Source organism: Archocentrus centrarchus, chromosome 13 (genome assembly GCF_007364275.1).
Source record: "Archocentrus centrarchus isolate MPI-CPG fArcCen1 chromosome 13, fArcCen1, whole genome shotgun sequence".
Taxonomy (NCBI): domain Eukaryota; kingdom Metazoa; phylum Chordata; class Actinopteri; order Cichliformes; family Cichlidae; genus Archocentrus; species Archocentrus centrarchus.
In genome coordinates, this window is record NC_044358.1 from 5,415,510 (window position 1) to 5,441,256 (window position 25,747).

The 25,747-nt window shown below is 40.1% G+C and overlaps 1 protein-coding gene across 1 annotated transcript in view; it reads left to right on the forward strand.

The window, feature by feature from the left end:
* The window catches only part of sez6b (seizure related 6 homolog b), a 298,710-nt gene extending 273,689 nt beyond the window's left edge, over positions 1 to 25,021 (forward strand). Inside the window, exons 12-17 of the mRNA XM_030745381.1 lie at positions 2,823 to 3,014; positions 7,137 to 7,331; positions 17,463 to 17,498; positions 18,380 to 18,488; positions 19,328 to 19,427; positions 24,258 to 25,021. Coding sequence (XP_030601241.1) covers positions 2,823 to 3,014; positions 7,137 to 7,331; positions 17,463 to 17,498; positions 18,380 to 18,488; positions 19,328 to 19,427; positions 24,258 to 24,287 — 662 coding nt within the window. The 3' untranslated portion in view covers positions 24,288 to 25,021. The remainder of the gene's footprint in view (positions 1 to 2,822; positions 3,015 to 7,136; positions 7,332 to 17,462; positions 17,499 to 18,379; positions 18,489 to 19,327; positions 19,428 to 24,257) is intronic.
* The last annotated feature ends 726 nt before the right edge of the window (positions 25,022 to 25,747 follow it).

Sequence of the window (25,747 nt, forward strand, 5' to 3'; positions counted from 1 at the left end):
TGTTAATTGATTTTAGGAAACTTCCTCAGGCACAGGACCTACGCTTATAAAGGGTCAGACAGTAGAAGCTGTATACATAAAAGGGAACCAGCATCTGCATAGCCTCAGAAAACATCTTTTAATATTTTCAAAACACTGCTGACCCTGTAAATCGGTTTTATCCTTCTGCTTGGCATCCTGATTTGGTAATCTGTCTTCTAAAAATAAGAATTACTTGAACCAAACAGTGAAGTGGTTCAGTAAGCTGATGGGAGAGTTGCATTTAAAGCCAGAGTCTTTGTCTCTGATAGGTACCAGATCTGGATTAATCTTAAAGGACACTTCTCACCCAATGCACTGGGAGTTCCAGCTTTTCCTGTCAGGATGCAGATATAAAATTCCCCAAACCAAACCAAGTGTTAGGGGAGGCTGTAGCTCAGGAGGTAGCGCAGGTCACCCTCTAATTAGAAGGTTGGTGGTTCAATCCCTGGCTGCTCCAGTCTGCATGCCAAAGTATCCTCAAGCAAGATGTTGCTCTCTGATGCAACCGTCAGAGTGTGAATGTTAGATAGAAAGAAGTGCTTTCATGAATCTGTGTGAACGAGGCATGTTGTATAAAGTGCTTTGAGTGCTCGAGTAGAAAAGCTCTATATAAGAATCAGTCCGTTTAAAAGCAGTTTTGTCCCTACGGCCATAAGTTTTAACAAATCTTAACCCCACGCTGTGTTTTATGTTCTTATCATGTTTTATATCTTTTATGATGTTGTTTTCAAACATGTTGTGCCCTTACATTATATGTTTTTAATCATATGTTTTAATATTTTTATGAGATGACACTGCAAAACAAATTTACCTTTGGGTACACATAAAATTACTTGAACTTGATAATATGGCTGGTTAGTATTAAACTTTTTTCCCATGTGGCAGCCTTCTTGTTAACATATCTAGTTAATTATTTGGGTAGTTATTTTAAAGCATCTACAGCACTGTGCAAAAGTCTTGAGCCACCCCTCTTTGGCTTAATTTTCAGTCCTGTTGTTGAACCTGACCATTTTCAGTGTTCTTTTTGTTTGTTAAGCCACTTTGTACTGACTTATGAATATTTCAAGCATAAAAAGACAAATTAGCAAAGAACCAATTTTAAATTGTATCTGTTGCTATCAGCCTGTTGTGGAAACACATAATTTGTTTTTGCATAAACAAGGTTATTACCAAAGAATAATTGGCCAAAATAGTTTTTAAAAATTTAAAGAAATTGGACATGTGGAGAGGATTGAAGGGGTGGTGGAACAAAAAAAAAAAAAAAACGTTCTATAGCAGATGAGCAGTATCTGAAAGTTTTGTTCTTCAGAAAGAAAAGAATTCACCAGAGACCTGACAGTTGATCCATCTACTGTTTGCCAAAGCCTCTTCAGAAATGGTCTCAGTGGATGGGTGGTTGTCAAGAGGCCTTTTGCATAATACTGTATCTGTATGCATAAATGGATGGAGAGCTACAGCATGAATGTCAGTGGTCAGTAGCATATAAAAGCTGCATGTTTAAAATTATCAGTGAAATCTCATTAGCCAATTTGTCTAAAAATAATGGTGTAAAATGCTTCTCTTTCTATGCAAGTTATAATTCTTGCATGCATAATTTTACATTATGTTAAGGTTTCATTACCATCTCAGTGCAGTCCTGGTGGTGACACAACCAATGTCTTTGGCTTATTCCGCTATAGCAAATGAACAATAAAAAATAATAATCAAAAAAAGGCAAATGAACAGATGGCATGTTAGTTCAAACAATAATGTAATGTTCTCGCATTTATATAGTGCTTTTCTAGTCTTCCTGACCACTTAAAGCACTTCAGACTCCAAGTCACATACATTATAAAATTTATAGTTAAAATGTCAGTAAGTCTTAAGTGTGCTTACCTAATACTATGACAATGAGTAGATACATCTGCCATGATTAGCTCATACAGTTTACATTCTGCTGTTTAGTAGTTTTTGGAAAGTGGGACAAATGTGAATATTTTCTGTTGGGGAGTTTTCCCACAGATTTCTGCTCTCAGAGTGCCACGTCTCTCTCTTATAATGCCTCTGATGCAACCACAAAGTGGCAGTGGTGACTTTTACATAAAGGCAAGCAGAGACGGTGCTTCCACCCCCAAAAGACAAATTTAAGAAGACAAGCTATGGCAGAACACTGTTTGAGATGAAAGGATGAGAGAACATTCACTTTAATATGTTTTAATTGAAGTCTGTGCCTTGCTTGTCCTGATGGAACACCACTGCTACGTGGTAATTTTGGTTAATTTGTACCTTGGTCACATTTTCCTCCTCGACACGTTACAGTGATTCAGGGACCAGCCTACAGACAAAGAGATACCACAACAAGCAAGAGCCTGCAGTGCAGTCTATCATGTAGTGCAAATTTGCAAATAGAGAAAAAGACTCTGTCCATGTCTGCAGATTCAAAACTTGCGAGCGTCACTGATTGCAAAGGATTTTCCACAAAATATTTAATATGATTGTGTCTGACTCTAAAGGTATGGTTCTGTCCTTTGAACTGTCTCTCCTTGTGTTTAAAGGGCTGCCTCCCACACAATTCTGTATACCTAGTAAAAGAAATGTTAGGCCATACTTCATCATGTTCACCTTGTTTTTTTCACACACATACTTGATTCACCATTGATACACTTACCTTTAGCTTTTCTTGTCACAACCATTATAGATCAACTGGGAATGAAGTTAGAGTAATGTATCTCTGTCTGGGTGAGACAAAATAGGGAGAAGATTAGAGGGCAAAAACTGCTGCTCCATAATGACTGTTCTTCTTTGTATCTTTGTCCTCCCAGTGGTGTCTTGTGCTGACCCTGGAAAGGTGGAGCACAGCAGGCGGGTGCTGTCGGGTACCTATTTCACCGTGGGTTCAACCGTCCAGTATATTTGTGACAAGAGCTTCACTCTGTCTGGAAACAGCCTGCTTACCTGCTTCAACCGGGGATCCTTGGGCCCCAGGTGGAGCCAGAAGCTGCCTAGATGCCTGCGTATGTACCAAAGTTTTCCTTCTCTTTTAACAATTACTATAAATGCATGAAACTGTGGTGGTTTTTCTTGTGTGTAAAGGTGTGTTAAATGGACTCATTCTTATAGAGCACTTTTCTACTAAAGCACTTTATACAACACATTTGCATTCAGCCAGTCACACACACACTGATACAAGCACTTTTTCTAAATCTACATCATCTATCTAATGTTCACACTCCGATGAACACATCGGGTGCAACTCTGGGTTCAATATCCTGCCCAAACATACTCTGGCATGCAGACTGGAGCAGCCAGGGATCAAACTACCAACCTTCCTATTAGTAGATGACCTGCTGCTGTATCTACCTCCTGAGCCACAGCCACACCAAAGTGAAAGTACTGAGTCGGGTTTGAGCTTCACGTGCACACTCTCTCTTTTATGGGTCTGTATAAAGCCATTGTACTTGTGCCACTTTTAATGAGAGAAAAATATATTCAGAGAGTTTCAAATGATTTATGAAAATCCCTTTTTATAGGCTCTACTTGTATCTGATGCTCATCTTGATATATGCCAAATCCTTTCGCTTTTATAGGAGTTTTCTTCGACTGGGCAGCACTTAATAGTGTATCATCAAGGGGCCAGTAGACTTTGGTGCTAATATATGACACAATTTTTTCTCCCTTGAAGAGCTACTAACATTAAAGTTAATTAACCTGCTTCTGAATTAAAGGTTTTGGTGTCAGTGGCCTAATTCTATTGTAGAAGCTCTTTGCTTGCTATAGCATAAACACTAAACTACCTCCCAAATATTGACTACATTCCTCTCATGCAGCCAAAACATCACTGACAACTCCTATTTTTTATTTTCACCTCATTTTCTTCCTGAGTGTGTCCGTATCAGTGCGCCTTCTGTGTCTTCCTAGTTTGGAAGTTTGTTCTTTCTCTCATTTACTTCCTTTTTGATTTAGTTGTTGCTGTTCATGTGGCTTTCTGTGTCTTTAGTTCCTCTCTTTGTTCTCCCCCCCCACCCAAGTTAGTGACCATAATATTTCCATTATTGCTGCTGACATATGATCTGGTATTCTAAATGCCCTTTTAATTCCTAACTGAGAAATTCCACTCTCTCACTCTGGATATTTCGAGTGTAAATCTATAAATATGAGCCCTGATGTCTGTCTCTTAATATTATTTATATTGTGTAAATATCAATAAATTAACCAAGATGGAAACACTTAAACAGAAAATTCAGATTAAAGATTAAATTTTCTCCGCCTCAGATTTTAGCTTATTTTCAATTTATCATTAAAACACACCATTATAGAGCACATTATAAGGATCAGCACAGAGAAAACCATTAATTCTCCCTTGAGCAACAAGCTCCCTTTAACAGGAAGAAACCTCTGACTGAACACATCAGAAACATGCAGACCAACAAGACAGAAGGCAAAGCAAAAACTACAGAAAAAAATCAAAAGGTTAATGACATGCAGTAGTAGGGTATCAATAGAACGTGAGAGGTGCTCGGTGCATCATGGGAAGTCCCACTGCGGCCTAGGCTTATAATTTTATAAATAAATTGTAAGTTTTATCAGAAAGAAAAGTCTAAAAGTAAGAGCATAGAGGGTGTCAGCCTTCACAGCTAATGGCTCTGCCTCCCATCCTATTTTTGTTTTTGGAAATATTAGGAAACACAAGAAACCATGCACTCTGAGAGCAAAAGGCTCCATTGGGATAATATTGTACTACAAGATCTGTAAGATATGAAAGAACCCAGCATTCCTCCAGGACAGGTGTGATTGCAGCCATTCCCCAACTCTCTGTCAATAGTAGTGATTAGTCCTTACAAGGTAACCAATCAATACTCATGACAATTTGCATATAAGCAATCATGCAAATGAGTTTGTAGCTCATTGTTAGGCAGTGGTGTTAGTTTCAACTTTACTGTTTAAAAGGTTGGTGGAACCTGCAGTCAGTTGAGACTTGAGAGATTTCCTTACCTGGATTATTGAATATGCATCAGGACAAATTGAGGGATGCTCCGTGATGAAGGAAAAGCAAATTCTCAGCTGGATGAAAAGCCATCACGGTAGAAAAGCTTTGAATCGTTTGAAAGTATCTGTGTTACAGAAATTCCATCTGACAGCTAAATCCCTTCTTTGTTGTTCTGTTGTAAAAAAAAAAAAAAATAGGGTGCAGTGTCTGACGGGCTGTCTCTGAGGTTACACACACAAAGCCAGAGCTGCTCCAGTTACCATCTATATTTCAGAGGCTCTAAAAATTATGGGAGACCACTCAAATCTCCAACTGCAAGCCTCAAGGTGCAAATGAGAAGCAGTGTAACAATTCAGGGATCCTGCAAATGTTCCTTCTTTGATGTTGGTGTAAGGTATCCTGGAGGCAGGCATCATGCCAGTGCCTTCTCCCGCCTCTACAACAGAGGCTTTGTGTTAACAGGTGATTGTGAATATTACTTCTTAGGAATTGCTACATCCTGAGTAGCCCTGGGTCCTTGCACCATACAGGGGTCATGGACTGCTCAGCTGTATCATGGCCACACATCTTTTATATACAATCTGCTAGTATGGTGTATGCCACCTTTGTAATAATGTGTACTCATTTAAACAAATGCAGGAACACACCCCTCTAACTGCTGTTAGTGAAAAAAATACAGACATAGCCCTTTGGCTGCTTTCAATCAAACAAGACAAATGCAGGCTTTGTACACCAGTTAAACACCCTACATTTAGATTTGTCACCTTTAATACATTAGGTTCAATTCAGTTTATTTATACAGTGGCAGTTAACAACAACAGTTGCCTCAAGGCAATATTAGAAGAAAAAGAAAATACTCAGCCTGACCCCCTATGAACAAGCCCTTGGCAACAGTGGGGAGAAAGAACTTCCTTTTAACAGGAAGAAACCTCCAGCACAGCCAGGCTCAGGGAGGGGCAGCCCGCTACCATGACCAGTTGGCAGTGTGGGGAAAGAGAAAAGAGCAGAGGGAGACACGACAAAAGGTACACCATTAGAGAGAGAGCCAGAGTTTAATAATTACTAATGAGTAAATCTAATAGTGGTGTATAAATATATGGAGAGTGAAAAGGTATGAGGGAAGAAGAGGAAATGCTCACTGCATCATGGGAAGCCCCGCTCAGCCTAAGCCTATTGCAGACTAGGGTGGGTTCAGGGTCAACTGATCCAGCCCCAACTATAAGCTTTATAAAAAGGAAAGTTTTAGTCCTGCTTACTAATTTAAAGCTGGTGTGCAGGCCTTTCATGTAGACTCATCATTGCTGAAATTATCTCAGTTATCATCATCTGTATCAGTCTATTACTATCCATTTTTCCACAACTGGTGTCCTAGTTGTGGAAAATGGCAGGTTCACTGTACTTTTACAGCAATTCAAGAAACTTTACAGCTATTTACAGCCCTGTTTATAACCCACAAGTCTGACAGGTAACCAGACTAAAATCTCTAATAGGTGTTCAATTGGATCTGGTGAATATGAAAGATATAAGCTATGATTCACATAATTTTCATCATAATTAATCCATTTATTGAGACCTTGTGTCCTGTGGCACTGTCATCCTGGAAGAGAACACTCTCATCAGGACAGAAATCTTTTATCATAGGATAAAAGTGATCACTCAGAAAGACTTTGTAATAGTTTTTAGTAATCTGTTCTTCAACAAGTGGGAAAAATCCACCCAACCCACATAGTAAAATAACACCCACACAGTGACTGAGTCATCTGACACCCTCATTGCAGGGATCCGGTGTTCTGTTTTTAACGATACTCATGATTGACCCTTATTTGAACTATTGTTCATCTTCTCATGCCTGTTACAGTGTTCAGGGAATTTCATGATTTTGACATTTCTTAGTTACTACTGAACATCTTAAAACTAACAGAAATTCTATTATAAAAATAGATAGTGTTTCTCTGCAGATTGTTGATAACTGATGTAATTTAATCACAATCTAGACAAGATTGCTCTCCAGCTCTCCCACTTATTAAAACATGGCATTCTGTTAAAAATATTAACAGCAACAATTGATGACAACTGATTAATTGCACAGTTATTAGCTGATTTAGCTGATTTAGCAGTTGACCATATTTTTCCCCGACTTTCCCTCCAGCTGAGACCTTTGAACCCTGCAATCATCCAGGAACCCCTACCTATGGTATCCCCAGCTCCAACAAGCTCCACTTCCAGGTTGGAGAGACCCTGCACTATTCCTGCCAGACTGGCCATCAGCTGTTGGGTGAACCTGTTCTCCACTGTGTCCCTGGGCACCCATCCCAGTGGAGTGGGCTACCACCTGTCTGCAAAGGTATGAAATTGCAGCTTGAATTTTTTCTAAATTATCAAGTCAATTTTTATATTTGGAAGAGATTATGAGAGATTATGTTTGGAATTTTACATTCCACTTTAAATCAAATTCAAAATGTATAAAAAATTGTATACAAAAATAAATGAAAGTTTAATTTTCAATGTAATGATCTGGTGTCTGAATATTTAATGATGGAATTCAAACACCAGCTTGCATATATATATATATATATATATATATATATATATATATATATATATATATATATATATATATATATATATATATATATATATATATATATATATATATATATATATATCATTGTGAAATTTAAGTACCCTTTTTACAGCCCTCTTTATAACCAGAACAGGATTGTAAATATATACATGAATGTTGTGCTGACTACAGTATTTAAATTCTTAAAAGTAAGTTATGGTTAGATTAGCTTTTATGGGATCCTGAAGTCATGGGGTTTTGATCCCCTGAGGCACTTTGCTTGCTTTGGCAAATTGTTTTATTCTGAGATTGCCAATATTTGTAAATCTGCAATAAGAAGAAACAATCACTTTTTATTATCCTCTCACCTGATATAAATTTATCTGAAATGGAGAATAAAAAACATGGAGGACTTCAGGCCTCCAAATTAGGGCAAAACAGTTTTGCAGAAGGTAATAAGATGCCTGCTGGTTTTAATGAAATTAACAACAGGTGCACTAGAGGGCCAACAATGAGACAACCCCCCAAAACAGGAATGGTTTTACAGGTGGAGGCCATTGACATTTTTCCCTTCTCATCTTTTCTGTTTTTTCACTACTTTTGCATTTGGCTAGGGTCAGTGTCACTGCTGGTAGCATGAGGTAACACTTGGACCCTACAGAGGTTGCCCAACAGGTAGTCCAACTCCTCCTGGGTGGCATATCAATATGTGCCATTGCCAGAAGATGTGCTGTGTCTCCCAGCACAGTCTCAAGAGCATGGAGGAGATTCCAGGAGACAGGTAGTTACTTTAAGAGAGCTAGACTGGGCCATAGAAGGTCCTTAACCCATCAGCAGGACTGGTATCTGCTCCTTTGTTTAAAGAGGAACAGGATGAGCACTGACAGAGCTACAAAATGACCTCCTGCAGGCCACTGGTGTGAATGTCTTTGACCAAACAATCAGAAACCCGACGTCCTCTAATCAGCTCTGTGCTCACTCCGTGGAGTCTGATTGGCATTTGCCATAGAATAACAGAATTGGCAGGTCCATTGGCACTCTGTGCTTCTCACAGATGACAGCAGGTTCACCCTGAGCACATGTGTTAGACATGAAAGGGTCTGGAGAAGCCATGGAGAACACTGTGCTGCCTGTAACATTGTTCAGTATGACTGGTTTGGTGGTGGGTCAGTGATGGTCTGAAGAGGCATATCCATGGGTCCTGGTTTTTTCCTGATGTATGACAATACCTGGTCTCATGTAATGAGAGTATGCAGGCAGTTCCTGGAGGATGAAGGAACTGATACTACTGACTAGCCCCCACATTTGCCCTGCCTAGATCCAATAGAATATCTTTGGGACATTGAACCTCGGACTGTCCAGGAGCTCAGTGATGCCCTGGCCCAGACCTGGAAAGAGATTCCCCAGGACGCCATCCATGGTTTCATTATGAGCATGCCCTGACGTTGTCAGGCATTCATACAAACATGTGGATATCATACAAACTACTGAGTACCATTTTGAGTTGCTGCAATGAAATTTCAGCAAATTTCAGCAAAATGAACTATCAAGCTGCTGCCTGGAGTGGTGGCCTAGGGGAGAAGAACAGGGTTCATCACTGAGAGGACACTGGTTCAAATCCTCGGGCTGGCATCACTGTGGGTCCCTGAGCAAGCCCACCCCCCCAGGTTGCTCCCCCGGCGCCCTTTGGCTGCCCCCTGCTCCGTGCTGTGTGTACTACATACTCCATGTGTGTGATGGGTTAAATGCAGAGAATGAATCTCACTGCATGTATATGTATGTGACAAATAAAGCTCTTTTTTTCTTTCTTCTTCTATTTTTTCACATTGATTTTCAGGTTGTCTTTGAATTCAGCCCTCTGCAGACTGATAATTTTCATTTCCATCAAATGATGTGGCATCCTTTCATTCCTAACACATTACCCAGTCCACATCAGTATAGATATCCAACATGATTTCTTTCTGATTGAGATCTGATGTATTTCCAAAGTGCTCCTTTATTTTATTTTTATTTTTTGAGCAGTGTATATTTAGTTTTCAAGGACTCAGACTTTCTTGTTTTTTTAAGTGGTCTTGAGCAATAGTTCACCTGGTTTTTCTTTGGACATTGGCTGTTTTTTCAGTAATTTTCAGTCTTTTCTATGTAACTGACCATTTACAGTGGAATTTTTTGTTTGTTTGTTAAGGCATTTACACTGACCTCTCAATCATTCAAGCATAAAAAGGCAACCAACTCAAGGGATAGATGAGTGTTGCGTCTACACAGAAAACTTAGCAAAGAACCAGTCTTTAGAGACTTTGTGACTCAGTCTGCCACATAAACACTGTCCCCACTTCTTTAACCAAATTTTCCAAAAACACCAAAGATAATACAGTTTGGCAGGCATAAAATAGTATTTTTGCACCAAGAAGGTGAATCTCAAAGAGCTATTAGCTAAAAACTTGGCACATCTCAGCATGTTGTGCAGTGTGTCCTTGAAAAGCTATCAGCGGCAGATGAACAATAAACTAATATCTTTCAACATCAACGTACCAGCTTTCACCACTGACTCTCCTCATTCCATCTCCTTCGGGAATATTAAGAAATTTGACAAAACAACTCTTCTCGACAGAATTCACTGTCTCCCAATTTTTCCTTCCCTGATGAACTCTTTTCCCACTACAGTAGTGCGCTTCAGGCCATCTTAAATGAGCTTGCTCCTGTTCAAACTCAAACTGTTTCTTTTTCTCATTCCAACTCCTCAAGGCCAAAAAATTGTCTTTACCAGGGAGACAGTGAATTCTGTCGAGAAGAGTTGTTTTGTACTGATCCCAGTACTCTGAATAACTTTTGACCTATCTCTAATTTGCCTTTTATCTCCAAAATTTTTGAACGAACCGTGGCTGATCAGGTCTACGTTTATCTTTCCGATAATAATCTCTTCGAAGAACTACAGTCAGGTTTTTGTCCCATGCATAGCACAGAGACAGCTTTGGTTAAAATCACCAATGATCTGTTGGTAATGGCAGCTGACTCCAGACTTATTACCGTACTCATCCTCCTTGATCTTAGTGCAGCCTTTGATACCATTTCTCATTCCATTCTCCTTTACAGACTAGCTTCTATAGGTTTTACACATACCCCACTCACCTGGTTTCAGTCCTATCTCTCTGGCCGTACCCACTTTGTTCAGTTTAAAAATTACAAGTCATCTACTACTCCAGTCTCCTCTGGTGTTCCCTAAGGTTTTGTTGTTGGTCCCTTCCTTTTTATTATCTATCTCTTACCACTAGGACATATATTTAGAAAACATGGTATTCATCTTCACTGTTACGCTGATGACACCCAGCTCTATATCTCATCTAAGCCGACTGCAGCTCTACCCCCGTCCTCCCTCTCTGACTGTCTTCTGGAAATAAAATCTTGGTTTTCACAAAATTTGCTTAAATTAAATAAACAGAAATCTTGCTGGTTGGCACAAGGTCTACACTGGCCAAATCTAACCAATTTACTCTCACTATTGATAATTTCACTGTTCCTGTCTCTTCCCAAGCAAAGAGCTTAGATTTTATCCTAGATAGCACACTTTCTTATGAGGCCCATATTAATAACATTACTCGGTCCGCATACTTTCACCTACGCAACATAAACCGCCTTCGCCCTTCCCTTACTAAGGCTAGCACGGCTGTCCTTGTCCATGCCCTGGTTACTTCACGAATTGATTATTGTAACTCACTCCTCTCTGGTCTACCTCTCAAACTTCTCCGCAAACTTCAATTGGTTCAAAACTCTGCTCATCACCAGAACTCCCGCTACCCAACGCATTACTCCCATTCTTCAAGAACTTCGCTGGCTCCCCATAAACCAGCATATTCAATACAAGATTCTCCTACTTACCTGCAAATCCCTCGATAACCTTGCACCCCCCTTATATCGCCAACCTCATTCATTCTTATGCTCCCGTACCCTCACTTCGTTCTTCCTCTTCCATGCTCCTCACTGTACCTTCCATCGGTCTTTCTACAATGGGGTGCAGGGCATTTTGATATTTGGCTGCCCATCTCAGGAACTCACTTCCCCTATCCTTGAAGGGCATTGATAACTTATCCCATTTCAAATCCCAATTAAAAACTCACCTATTCAAACAAGCCTTCAGAACCTATGTCGGCTATTGGAATTTTACTCCCTGGTTTAACAGATGTATATTTTACTGTTATATTTGTTTATTGTTGTTTTATTATGTATCTTGTGTTGATTTTTTATGCTATTGTTTTATTCTTGTAAGGTGACCTTGAGTGTCCTGAAAGGCGCCCACAAATAAAACGTATTATTATTGCTAAATTACACAAGAATTGGGCAGTGGCAACAATTCCTTATTGATTGAAATGCTTTATTGTTATGGAGTGATGAGTCCAAATTTTAGATTTTTGGTTCAAAGTGTCATCAGCAGAGAGGTACAACAGTGAGCATTTGCAACTATCTGTAAAACATGATGGTGGTTCAGTTATGCTTTGGGCTGTGATGTGGGGATCCTGTCAAAATTGATAAAATTATGAACCCAGGAAAGTACAGTGAGATTTTGATTCAGCATGCAATACTCTCTGATAAGCCCAATTTGAACGTTTTGGTTCAAATAGGCATCAGCATGTAAAAATACTACTTTATGCCTGTCAAACTGTCTTTGGCATTTTTTGTAGATTCAATTAAAGAAATGGGAACAAATCATGTGTTTATGCAACAGGCTGCTACTGTTGCATAAACACATGATTTGTTCAACAAAGTGTGTAAAGATACAATTTAAAATTGTTTCTTTACTAAGTTCCCTATTATGCGTAGACAAAATGTCCAGTGTCCAAAGAAAAAAACTTTGAAATGTCTTCAGAAAGCCTGGAGAACCATTGCTCAAAAAATACAGGGAAGTCTGGTTCATTGGGAGCCAAATATAAAGAAATGTGGGGGTGACTCAAGACTTTTGCACAGTACTGTGTAAGATTTATTTTCATCCCCTGCATTGTCACAGCATCAGTAGAGTGTGACTTTTTTAAATCATGTATAAAGTCCAGCTACAGTCGCCTGCCTAGTTTGCATATCTTGAAACCTTTATGTTAGTAAAAGCACAAAAATGTATTAATGAGCCTTGAATTGCAACATGATCTGGAAAAAATATTACCATGACAGTGTCAAACCCTTAAAAAAGTTAAGACTGAAAGACATAAAAGATAAAAGCAAAACAAAGCACGTTTCAGAAAAGCAGAAAAACGCATCAGTTGTGGTGAAAGGCCATAGAGGAAAAAGAATTGTCTTTTTTCAAATTGATTTTTGTTTTTTGTCCTGACACTTTGAAGAAGGTTGTTCCAGTCTAGAGGCTAAAATAACAAAAGAGCGGCCTTTACCTTGAGCCTGCTGTTTGATCAAGGCAACTCAGGGAGACAGAGTGCAGTAAGGACATGTTAGACAAACAACCACAATGCAGGAGAGACCCCTCAGGGCTCTAGTGAAGACATGCATCTGTAATTTGCTTTTACTAGTGGAGTCTCAGAGGTTGCACAGCCCAGCTGCTGTGTACTCACAAAATAATGGACTGATTTGGTGCCTGATTCCAAACGGTACACTATATCTGACATTTTCAGCACAGAAAAAGGTTTGCTACAAGCATTTAAGTTGCATTTTGTACCAGAATGATAATTCCAAGACAAATGACATTTCAGTAAACAAAATTTTCCTTACAAAAATAGTTAAAATGTTAAAATAGTCTGTTCTTCCAAATCTGTGAGCACCTTTACCTGTGCATGTCATGATCCTGGGTCTGTGACCCAGTGTTTTCTGTTTTGCATTGTCAAACTCTGTTAATGTCTCTGTTTGATTCTTAGTTTATTGTGGGTTTTTTTCAGATTTTAGTTTTGAGTTTGTTTTTCTGTTTAGTAATTTCTGGTTGTTTCTTTGTTTATATCCTCAGACTTTCTTGATTTACTTATCTGAGTTCTTAATTCCTAGTTTTCCTGTGTTCTTCATGTCAAGTCTGCGTTTATGTCTGGTATATTTATTCATTTCCTGTTTCGTGTTTTTTGTTTTTTTGCTAGTCTCTTGTCTAGTGTGCTTTGTGTTCAGTTTTGCTTCCCTTGTCTCATTAGTTAGATTCAGTTCACCTGTTCTCCCCAGCTGTCTCCCCTAAGTACCTTGTGTGTATATTTAAGCCCTCAATTTTCTTCATTTCTTTGTTGCGTCCTTCTTGATAGTTGTGTGCTCCCTTGTCCTTTGTTTTCCCTTAGCCTCTGAGTTTTGGATTCCTGACTTTAGTCCTGCTTTGTTATATTTTGGTTGTTTGGAAGAATCAGCAGCATTAAAGCTACCTTTAGCTTTACCTTTACTGTCTCCCACATCCTGGACCTGGGTCCACACTCTGCCTGCCACACAGCCTAAATATGACAGAAGTCATAGTGGACCCAGTGGGCACTGCCGTCCTGTTAGATGTGGAGCAGAATGGAGAGTTTGATCGGATTTCCAAGATTGTTCAGGGCTCTGACCTTCAGTCAGCTCATCACTTCCACAGCCACTGCTTCCCACACTAGGAAGCGTGGCTCTCAACAGCAGAAACAGGATCATTAGCCCAAGGTTATCATCACCTCTGACCAACTGTCATTTGCCCTTCTGGACCGTACACTTGGACGTACCAACACTCTATTTCTCAGCTTCTTGGCCTCGACATAGTCATCGCCTTGCACATCTGCTTTGACACCGCTAGAGTTCGGCTTGCTGGAGATCAGACCGCCTGTCCCGTGCAAAGTTGGAGCCGGCAAAAAATAAAATTTCATGGTGTGAGTTAGAACTGGCAAATGGTGAAATTTCATTAGTGTATCTGAACCACCCTTCCCTGAGACTAGGTGCACAGCTCGGCCAGACAACTATTGTACATCTCAGAGACTATTAATTATGTTTCCGAGCCAGCTCCCTCTGAGATCATCGACTGGCCTCCTCAGAAAGTGTTATCTATGCTGCTAAGCTGGACTCTTCAAAGAATGTATGTTCTGTTGCTCAACCTGATAAGACAAAGACTGAGTTTTGTGTTTGTCAACATGGGAAAACAGAGACTGCTCATAGTGTGCCTCATTTCGAAACTGTTTATTGTCATCCTGAACCTGTTTATGGTGCATGTGAGCAAATCCATCCCGAGACTCTTATATGTTGCTGAGCCAGCCAAAACAAAGACTGCTATTCATAAACCTCAGCCTGCACAGTCAGAGACTTTTATTGTGTGTCAGCCAGCCTATAGTTCCAGAGCATTATTCTGCTTACCCCCAGTGACTGCTAGTGCATGTGAGACTCTTGGTGCTTCACTGCCTGCTTTCCCCGAGACTGTTGCTCCACTCAGGCCATCCCCAGAGACTGAGCACCCTGACTCCGACCCTTTGCCTCCGACAATGTCACCCAGCTGGCCCCCAGAGTTCTTCTGTCTCCACCATTGGCCACTGGGCCGGGCCCCAGAGTCATTTCGACTTCATCACTGGGCTCTCCCTTGTGTTTCCCCATGGCCGGGCAAGCCAGCTCCCAGAGCTGTTGTCTCCACATTGTTTCATCCCAGGTCGACCCCCTGAACTGTTTTGCCTCTTTTGCTGGTCCCCGTGACTGGGCCAACCCCCAGAGCTGCTTCTTGGGTTTTGGAATTTCCTGTTCTGTTTTTGTTCTGATCCCTGTGTTTGTTATATTTTGGTTATTTGGAAGAATCATCAGCTACCTTAAAGTTTAAATCCTATCTCTTGTATCCTGCCTGCCAGCCTAAATATGACAGTGCACTTGTTACACTGTGACACAAATGTATTTCACCAAAGCCATGTTGATATGAAACTGCAGGTAAACACAGGTGTTACTAATCCCATTAAAAAAGGCACTTACCTAGAACAGAACCTTCATTAATTTTGATTAGTAACATCTGTGTTTACTTAGTATTTCCTGAAGAAATAACTTCGATCTGTTGGAAAAATGGAGTTGGTCGGTTTCAATTTAACTGTTTAAATTTCATTTGGCTTTGTTAGTGCTTACTATACAAATGTACTGTAGTGTCTGATGTTATAGTTGTAGTTACACACCTAATTTTGTGTTCTGCCTGTACTGTTTTTTTTTTTTTAATTTACAATATTGTAACAAGGAGTCATGCAATAGCTTGGTGCATCAACATGCACTTCAGTAGTTTTTTTAATTTTACCTTAATTTAGACTTTATAAAATCCAAATGCACTGCAGGCAACCCAGGCACTGAAAAACTGGTAACTATTATCAATGAATAATATTTATTTCTTAAGTAATTTAACTGAAAACATCAAGGCACCTAACTTGGTTGCTTAGTTGGCTGTAATAAAGTTAACTAACATACCAACTAGGTCAATTGTGAGCTAATAGATTCATTTATAAATGGAACTCAATTCAGAACAGTCCACAACACTGTTAAAATGATAATATAATTGCACCAATCCCTTTTTAACAAAGTGTGTTCCCTGTGCTTGCAAAAAGTCTCAATGAGTCAGACTGTAGTTGCACATTTGGTTTCTCATGTCATCAGTTCAATTCAATTCAGTTTTATTTATATAGCACTAAAACAGTTGCCCAAGGCATTTTATATTGTAAAGTAAAGACTATACAGTAATTACAGAGAAAACCCAACAATCAAAACAACCCGCTATGAGCAGCACTTGGCGACAGTGGGAAGGAAAAACTTCCTTTTAACAGAAAGAATCCTCCAGCAGAACCAGGCTCAGAGAGGGGCGGTCATATGTCACAACTGGTTGGGGCTGAGGGGAGAGACACAGGACAAAAGACATGCTGTGGAAGAGAGCCAGAGATTAATAATAACTAATGATTAAATGCAGAGTGGAGTATAAACAGAGTAAAAAGATGTGAATTAAAAAGAAATACTCATCATGGAAACCCCAGCAGCAGCCTAGGCCTAAATAAGGGATTGTTATAGTTATCCAGCCCTAACTATAAGTTCGATCAAAAAGGTAAGCTTTAAGCTTAATCTTAAAAGTAGTCTCCCAAATCCAAGCTGGTCCCACAGAAGAGGGGCCTGAAAGCTGAAGGCTCTGCCTCCCATTCTACTCTTAAGTATCCTAGGAACCACAAGTAAGCCAGCAGTCTGAGAGTGAAGTGCTCTGTTGGGGTGATATGGTACTATGAGGTCTTTGAGATAAGATAGGGCCTGATTATTCAAGACCTTGTATGTGAGAAGAAGGATTTTAAATTCCATTCTGGATTTAACAGGGAGCCAATGAAGAGAAGACAGTATGGGCGAGATATGCTCTCTCTTTCTAGTCCCTGTCAGTACTCTAGCTGCAGCATTTTGGATCAGCTGAAGGCTTCTTGGGGAGCTTTTAGGACAGCCTGATAATAATGAATTACAGTAGTCCAGCCTAGAAGTAATAAATGCATGAATTAGCTTTTCAGCATCACTCTGAGAAAGGATGTTTCTAATTTTAGAAATATTGCGCATATGCAAGAAAGCGGTCCTACATACAGTACCAGTCAAACTTTTGACTGGAACTGTATTTGTTTAATATGTGCATTGAAGGACATATCCTGGTCAAAAATGACTCCAAGATTTCTCAGTGTTACCAAAGTAATGCCATCCAGAGTAAGTATCTGGTTAGACACCATGTTTCTAAGATTTGTGGGGCAGAGCACAAGAACTTCAGTTTTATCTGAATTTAGAAGCAGGAAATTAGAGGTCATCCAGGCCTTTATGCCTTTAAGACATTCCTGCTGTTTAATCAAGTCGAGGAGATTTATTCTGTCAAACTTTCATCGCAGCCAACAGATTGCATCAGCTGGTATTTTAAATGAAATTGAATCATTAAACTGGTTTTAAGAGACCTTTGGTTTCTTCAAGTGTTTTCTTACTTTCTTTTGCACTGTTTGTTTCCATGTATTCTCTCTCTATTCTCAGCCCACCCAGCAGAGTATGATAAGCACAGAGTAGGCGGTAAGTTTCCCTACAAAGACCAAAGTCCTTCTATAATGTCTCTGATTCTACCTGCACACAATGAGTTCTTTTGAGGACTGGAGAATTTGTGCCACCAATATTTCCTTTGCTAAAAGAACAACTTCCAAAAAGAAAGCCTATCTCCTACATGTTAAGTTTTCAGTTATTTCAGTTTCAGTTATGAAGCTAACTGGGGTGAAATTCAACTAAATGCGTGTGGGAGAAATGTACAATAGCAGTCAAAAATATAAGCAGACTTACTAATTAAAGGGTTTTGTAAATTTTAGACTGTATAATAAAACTAAAAACATTAAACTATAGAATAAACATATATGGATTTACAGTTTGTCATTTATCGTCATGTAACTTTCTTAAAATAGTGACTGTTTGCCTTGCTAGTTGTTTTGCAAACTTTTGGTAATATTACAATCAGCTTTGCAAGGTCATCACTTGGTTGGGTTCCAGTTAACCTGTCAGAATTATAAAATTGAATCAATCAGTGTGTGAGTCCATATTAAAGCAATTAAAGAGAAACAAAATCCATTGTCATTTCAAGAAATGGAGGCCCATCACTCAAGAAAAATATCAACAACCTAACAAACAAATTCAAAAACTAAAAGGGCTCTAGCTTGCATGAGGACTGCCCCAGTAAAAGAAGATTAAGAGTGCTCTTCGGTTCAGAGGAGGAGTTCCTTAGCAGCCTCAGAAATAAAAATGAACAGAACCTCAGATTAAAGACCACATCAGTGCTTCCTAGAGTTTAAGTAGTAGTTCCATCTTGACATCAGTTGTATTGAGTGTGCATCAGAAATTCATGATCAAAATGCTGTAAATAAAGATAAACGCTCTTGATCTAAATGGCCCTTTTTTTTCTCCAACAGTATCTACTGCAGACGTAAGGATGGAAGGAGCCCAAGTAGCATTGGCGGTCTTCATCTCCATCATCTTCTTCCTCATCCTCATCATTGGGATCTATCTTTACTTCTCAAAGTATGTCCAAATTAGTTCAATAGTGGAGAAAATACTGGTGCAATGATTAAAAAAAAATTTTATTCACTATCTTATCAAATATTTTTTTTATCTTATTTTTATTTTTTTTATTTTTTTATAAATATTATTACTTGTAACACTATCCAAATTTGAGCATCATTTTCACAGAGAATAAAAAACAACATAATAAATTACATCATGAATGGAGAAAAGAAGTAAAATATATCAGCACACAATGTAATCTTAACACTTTTTGAAATAAGCACTTATTTCCAGCATTGTAATACCATAGCCTCTCCTGAGGAAAAAAGAAAAAAAGTGGGATTTTAAACAACCTCTTGTGGAATATCTCTCAAGACTCATGCAGTGTGCATGTGATCTTTAACAACCTAAATTTCTGATCTCTATGACAAAAGAGGAGATTTGGGCAACTTCTGTCTCACAGAGATGAACTGAAAAAGAAGCAAATGAAAATATATTTAGCTGAAACACCGGCTGCAATGGATTAGTGTCATGGATTTTAGTACAGTGTTGACGAGAAGACCAGAGTGAGGCCTCACAAACTGGTGTAGAGAGCAAACATACACTTCTCTTTTATACCTGAATTGGAGTTTTGGGGAAGATAATCATTGGTCATAGGAATTTGAACTCTAGCTATAACTCTATAGTTTTTCAGTTAAAGCATGTCAGGTCATGTTCTTCATGCACTTACACACATCTCTGCAAGAGTTTGCTCACAAAAACAGTACCTTTTGACCCACTACTGTTGGGGTTTTTTTGGATGAGGTCCAAATCATTTTTATCTTCTTTTAATTGATGTGTGTTTCTTTGTATCTCAGGATCCAGAGGAAGCCACTAAGACTGTCCCTATCCTCGAACTTACCATATGAAAATATCACTGGAGAATCTACACTTGACAGTTCAGTTTATGAGACAATGGTGAGTCAACATACCCCAAGCTGTCAGTGTGTTACACTAATCTAACAGTCCTGCGATAAATCCGAACTCCACACATTTTTACTTAAATTGTTTCATAAATACACTGCTCAAAAAAATAAAGGGAACACTTAAACAACACAATATAACTCCAAGTAAATCAAACTTCTGTGAAATCAAACTGTCCACTTAGGAAAACTGATTGACAATCAGTTTCACATGCTGTTGTGCAAATGGAATAGACAACAGGTGGAAATTATTGGCAATTTGCAAGACACACTCAATAAAGGAGTGGTTCTGCAGGTGGGGACCACAGACCACTTCTCAGTACCTATGCTTTCTGGCTGATGTTTTGGTCACTTTTGAATGTTGGTGGTGCTTTCACACTCGTGGTAACACGAGATGGACTCTACAACCCACACAAGTGGCTCAGGTAGTGCAGCTCATCCAGGATGGCACATCAATGCGAGCTGTGGCAAGAAGGTTTGCTGTGTCTGTCAGCGTAGTGTCCAGAGGCTGGAGGCGCTACCAGGAGACAGGCCAGTACACCAGGAGATGTGGAGGAGGCCGTAGGAGGGCAACAACCCAGCAGCAGGACTGCTACCTCCACCTTTGTAGAAGGACGAACAGGAGGAGCACTGCCAGAGCCCTGCAAAATGACCTCCAGCAGGCCAAAAATGTGCGTGTGTCTGCACAAATGGTTAGAAACCAACTCCATGAGGATGGTATGAGGGCCCGACGTCCACAGATGGGGGTTGTGTTCACAGCCCAACACCATGCAGGACGCTTGGCATTTGCCAGAGAACACCAGGATTGGCAAATTCACCACTGGCGCCCTGTGCTCTTCACAGATGAAAGCAGGTTCGCACTGAGCACATGTGACAGACGTGACTGAGTCTGGAGACGCTGTGGAGAGCGATCTGCTGCCTGCAACATCCTTCAGCATGACCGGTTTGGGAGTGGATCAGTAATGGTGTGGGGTGGCATTTCTTTGGAGGGCCACACAGCCCTCCATGTGCTCGCCAGAGGTAGCATGACTGCCATTAGGTACCGAGATGAGATCCTCAGACCCCTTGTGAGACCATATGCTGGTGCGGTTGGCCCTGGGTTCCTCCTAATGCAGGACAATGCTAGACCTCATGTGGCTGGAGTGTGTCAGCAGTACCTGCAAGATGAAGGCATTGAAGCTATGGACTGGCCCGCCCGTCCCCCCAGACCTGAATCCGATTGAGCACATCTGGGACATCATTTCTCGCTCCATCCACCAACGTCACGTTGCACCACAGACTGTCCAGGAGTTGGCGGATGCTTTAGTCCAGGTCTGGGAGGAGATCCCTCAGGAGACCATCCGCCACCTCATCAGGAGCATGCCCAGGTGTTGTAGGGAGGTCATACAGGCACATGGAGGCCACACACAATACCTCATTTTGACTTGTTTTAAGGACATTACATCAAAGTTGGATCAGCCTGTAGTGTGTTTTTCCACTTTAATTTTATGTGTGACCCCAAATCCAGGCCTCCATTGGTTAATAAATTTGATTTCCATTGATGATTTTTGTGTGATTTTGTTGTCAACACATTCAACTTTGTACAGAACAAAGTATTCAATGAGAATATTTCATTCATTCAGATCTAGGATGTGTTATTTGAGTGTGCCCTTTATTTTTTTGAGCAGTGTATGTTGATTCAGCCCCAAGATTATCTCCAGCGGCTACAGTTTGTGGTTTAATTGCATTGTCTTGCGCTATACTGACAGGTGTTATTTTAATATTGTCTGCCCCATTTCTATTAGTAAGGTAAGGCTACATACCAGAATCATCTCTGAATAATGCAATACAGCTCATCAACACCACAGTTATTACTTTGACAGTGTCAAAGCAAATAAAGTAAAAACATCATGTGAGTGCTCCTCATACCATCTCTTTTAAGAGAACCAACAGTTATTTATCTGTAATTAAGAAATAAGAATAAACTACCAAAACTTGGGTCTTTGATAACATATGGGATAGTTTCAAATTCATATTCATTCATATTTCTTGCATGTGTAAGTTATTCTTTTTTTTTTTTTCACATTCCATGCAGTCAGTCTCTGAAGAACAAAACATCTTTTCCACTCATGCTTAGTGGTTGGGTGAAACCATTTATTGATAAACACCCAACCACTAAGCATGAGTGGAAAAGATGGTTTGTGTCATCATTCATATCCTCTGAAAAAAGGCCAAGAAAGCAAAAATTCTGCCGGGGTATGTAAACTTTAGAGCACAACTGTAGAGTAGAAAAGCGCTATATAAGAACTAGTCCATTTACCATTCTTTCAGTCTCTGCCCAAAGCTTGTGAGAATAGGTGAGGGTAGGGACGTAGATTGATTGGTAAATCAACAGCCTTTTATGCTCAGCTCCCTTCACCATCATAGACTGGTGTGACATCTGCATCAGTGCAGCTGCAGCCCCAATCCATCTGTTAATCTCACACTCGCCTCTTCCCTTATTCATGAATAATATTATGAGTTATTTAAACTCCTTCACTTGGGGCAGCAACTTGTCCCTAACTTGGAGTGGGCACTCCACCCTTTTTTCAGCTGAGGACCATAGCCTCAGAAGTGCTAATTCCCACTTCCAGCCTTCCCGGTCTTCATCGACCAAGGCCTACGTAGAGAGGAAGGGTGCAGCCTTAGAAGGATGCTGCCCCTGAGTTGGGATAAACCCTCTGTGCAGGTCAGTCAAGTTCTTCCACACCAAACTCACTCATCTATGTCTTTATGGACCTTACCTTGTCCGCTGGTGTGCAGTCATGTTGGAACAGAAAGGGTCCATCCCCAAACTGTTTCAACAAAGTTGGGAGCATGAAATTGTCCAAAATGTCTTGGTATGCTGAAGCATTAAGATTTTCTTTCACTGGAACTAAGGGACTGAGCCCAACCCCTGAAAACAACTCCACACCATAATCCCCCTCAACCAAACTTTACACTTGGCACAATGCAGTCAGACAGGTACTATTCTCCTGGTAAACACCAAACCCAGACTTGTCCATAGGATTGCAAGAAGAAGGTGCATGATTCATCATTCCAGACCACTGTTGCCTTGAACTTCCACATCCTCTCTAGCTCTTCTCTCAGTCCCTGGTATTTCTCAAGCTTCTTGTATTCCTTCTTCCTGATGTTGCTATCACACGGTGTTGCTATATCTATCACTATGACCATCTTCCTCTGCTTGTCCACCACTACAATGTCCGGTTGGTTAGCCATCACCAGTTTGTCCATCTGTATCTGGACTCCCACAGGATCTTATGTTGATCATTCTCAACCACCCTTGGGTTGTAACCCATTTTGACTTTGGTACTTCCATACTTGGCCATACTTGGCATAGATGGTTCTGTCCACTATGCCAGCCACTTGGTTATGGTGTTTCATGTATGCCATGCCTGTTAGCATCTTGTAGCCTGCTGTTATGAGCTGAATCTCAGGAGCATCTCTGCATAGCCTGAACCTGGGGTCTTGCTTTGTGTTGTAGACCTCAGCCTCTCTTGATCTTGTGCTCAGAGCTTGTTCCTGTGCTGCCATGATTAGTGCCTCTGTGCTGTCTGTCAGCCCAGCTTTGTCCAGCCATTGGTAAGATTTTTCTATATCTGCCACTTTTTCTATCTGCCAGTGGTACATGCCATGCAGAGACCTGTCCTTCCATGATGGTTCCTGTTCTTTCTTCTCTTCTTTCTCAGGTTTCGGCTGCCTGAGGTATTCACTAAGCACATGATCCGTTGTGGCCATCTTCCTGATGTTGTCATTAATTTTTGTGGTTTAATCCAGGATAGTGGTTCTGACACTCACTAGTACTCGGCCACTTTCCTTCCACTTAGTGTACAGTCTCAGGGTGCTGGATATGGGGTAAAAACCTCCCTGCATGATAAGGAGCTTTCTTGTCTTGATGTCAGTGGCTTCTATTTCCTTCTTTGACCAGCTTATTATACGAACAGGGTATCTGACAACTGGCAGGGTGTAGGTGTTAACTGCCCGGATATGGTCCCTTCCCATTCAGGACTTGCCTTACTCTCTGCAGGTACTTGGCGGTTGCAGCTTTCCCTGTGGCCTCTTCAAGGTTCCCATTTGCCTGTGGGATTCCAAGGTACTTGTAGATTTCCTCAGTGTCTGCAGTGTTGCCTTCTGGTAGTGCAATCACCTTGGTTCTGACTACCTTCCCTCTCTTAGTCACCATCTGACTAAAGTTCCTGATGAAGGCTCTTAGGGTCCTGTTGACCTTGCACAGTGCTAGGAATTCCAGGATCCATCAAGTCAAAGGCTTTCTTGTAATCAATCCCAGCGGTGCACAGGTTGGTCAGTCTGGTCTTACAATCTCGAGTTATTGCTCTATCAACCAGTAGCTGGTGTTTTGCCCCTCTGGTGTTACTGCCAATTCCTTTCTGGGCCCTGCTCATGTATTGAGCCATGTGCCTGTTCAGCTTAGCTGCAATGATGCCTGACAGGAGTTCCCGTGCTGTCCTGAGGCAGGTTATTGGTTAGTGTATTTTTTATATATATATATAATACACATGTCACAGAGCATGAATGACTGTACCATGCAGTGCACCTATGTGGACCCATCTGTGTTTCTATATTTCTGTACTCATTCATTATTCAGTTTAGTTCATGTATAGTTTGGTATATTTTCATTGCAGGACTACAATTGTTTCATTTGTTGTGTATCAGACGTTTTCTTTTCTATCTAATCTGTTATGTCAGTGTACCATGCTGTACTGCTAGTTTAAAATGTGCACTAGGTCTGGTTGTCTGACTGCTTTCTATTTTAAGTTTTAACCAAACTTTTGCATTCTCTTCACAGGAAACCAGAGAATACGAGGTTTCTATCTGAAGATCCCAATGTATGTGTGTATTTAAGAACGGACAGATAAAAAGCCTACTGGCCTTTTCAGCATCCCCCGCACTCATTCCTTTGATGACTCCTTCAGCACCTCCACCCTGGTTTCTGTACACTGAATATGAGCCGTCCTTTATTTACCTGACAGAGGACACCACAGCATCCGTGGAAAAGCTGAGCCACCAGAATATTTTTCTAGCTCTTCAACAGTTACAGTCCAGGAGCAGATTGTACAGTTTTTAATCCTGTGCTTGCATCTTGAGAACTTTCAGTGCAAAGTACCACCTCAGAAAGCAGAGGAGTCAATGCAAAGCAGTGCCATTAAGTGCATATAACCACAGATGTTAGGCTGTGTTTTGTACATTACACACTGTCGTCTGCCACCATTAAAGGAACAATGCTTATGGATTGCTGGGATGCATATTAAAATTTTACAATTTAACATTAGAAAAAAGCAACAGTATTCACATTTATCTGATTATGCCCAAGACGGTTGTTGCTTGAATCTGTTCCTTGAGAAAAAAAATCAGGATATGTCTTAAATAAAAGGCCTTGGAAGGAATACTTGCTCATTCTCATACTTGTATGTTCAGCACAGTGGTGGAGTTAAGACATAGTTAGCTTAGATTAGCATAAAAACTGAAAGCAGGGAGAAACAGCTAGATTTAAAAAAAAATAAACCTTCAGCTCCAAAGTTCCATTAAAAACAAACTGCATCTGCTGTTAACAAGGACTCAATCTGGATATATATATATATATATATATATATATATATATATATATATATATATATATATATATATATATATATATATATATATATATATATAAAAACACCCTTTGCAGTTTTATGGATTTCTTGACAAACACTTCATCCTTTCATCCAATATGAAGATGATTGTTTTGTAGAGAAAGAAAGTGATGGGGAACGGCTATTATAGTTTCTGCAACAGTAAATCAGCTAGGGTCCACAACTGACATAAACTTCATTATCAGACGGTGAGCATAAGGTTATGAGTGAAGGTCCGTGTGGCTGACAAAAGTTTGTGACATTTATATTACAGTGCACCAACTACACATACACCCCAGGTGGTGGACTTTGGGCAGAATTTGAAGAAGTATAACAGGATGTATTATTTGGTGGTTGTGTCTCCAACTGACAAACTCCTAACTCCTATTTGATTCCAGTATGTTTTCAATGTTGCTATCTGGATGTAGCAAGGTGTAGCATCACTTATTAGTTTGTATTAATGAAGCAATAATTTCCAACATGACTACCAGCACACTTTTAGTGATAGTATTTAGCAATTGATAAAAAAAAATTAAATTACTTATTATTGATTTACCATCTTTAAGAAAAGTGTGTACTTTTTGATCATTGGTCAGTTGCAGCCAACAATTTATTTGTAGCTAGCATCTAGTGGCCTTCATTAGAATTGCATTTTTCATTATGA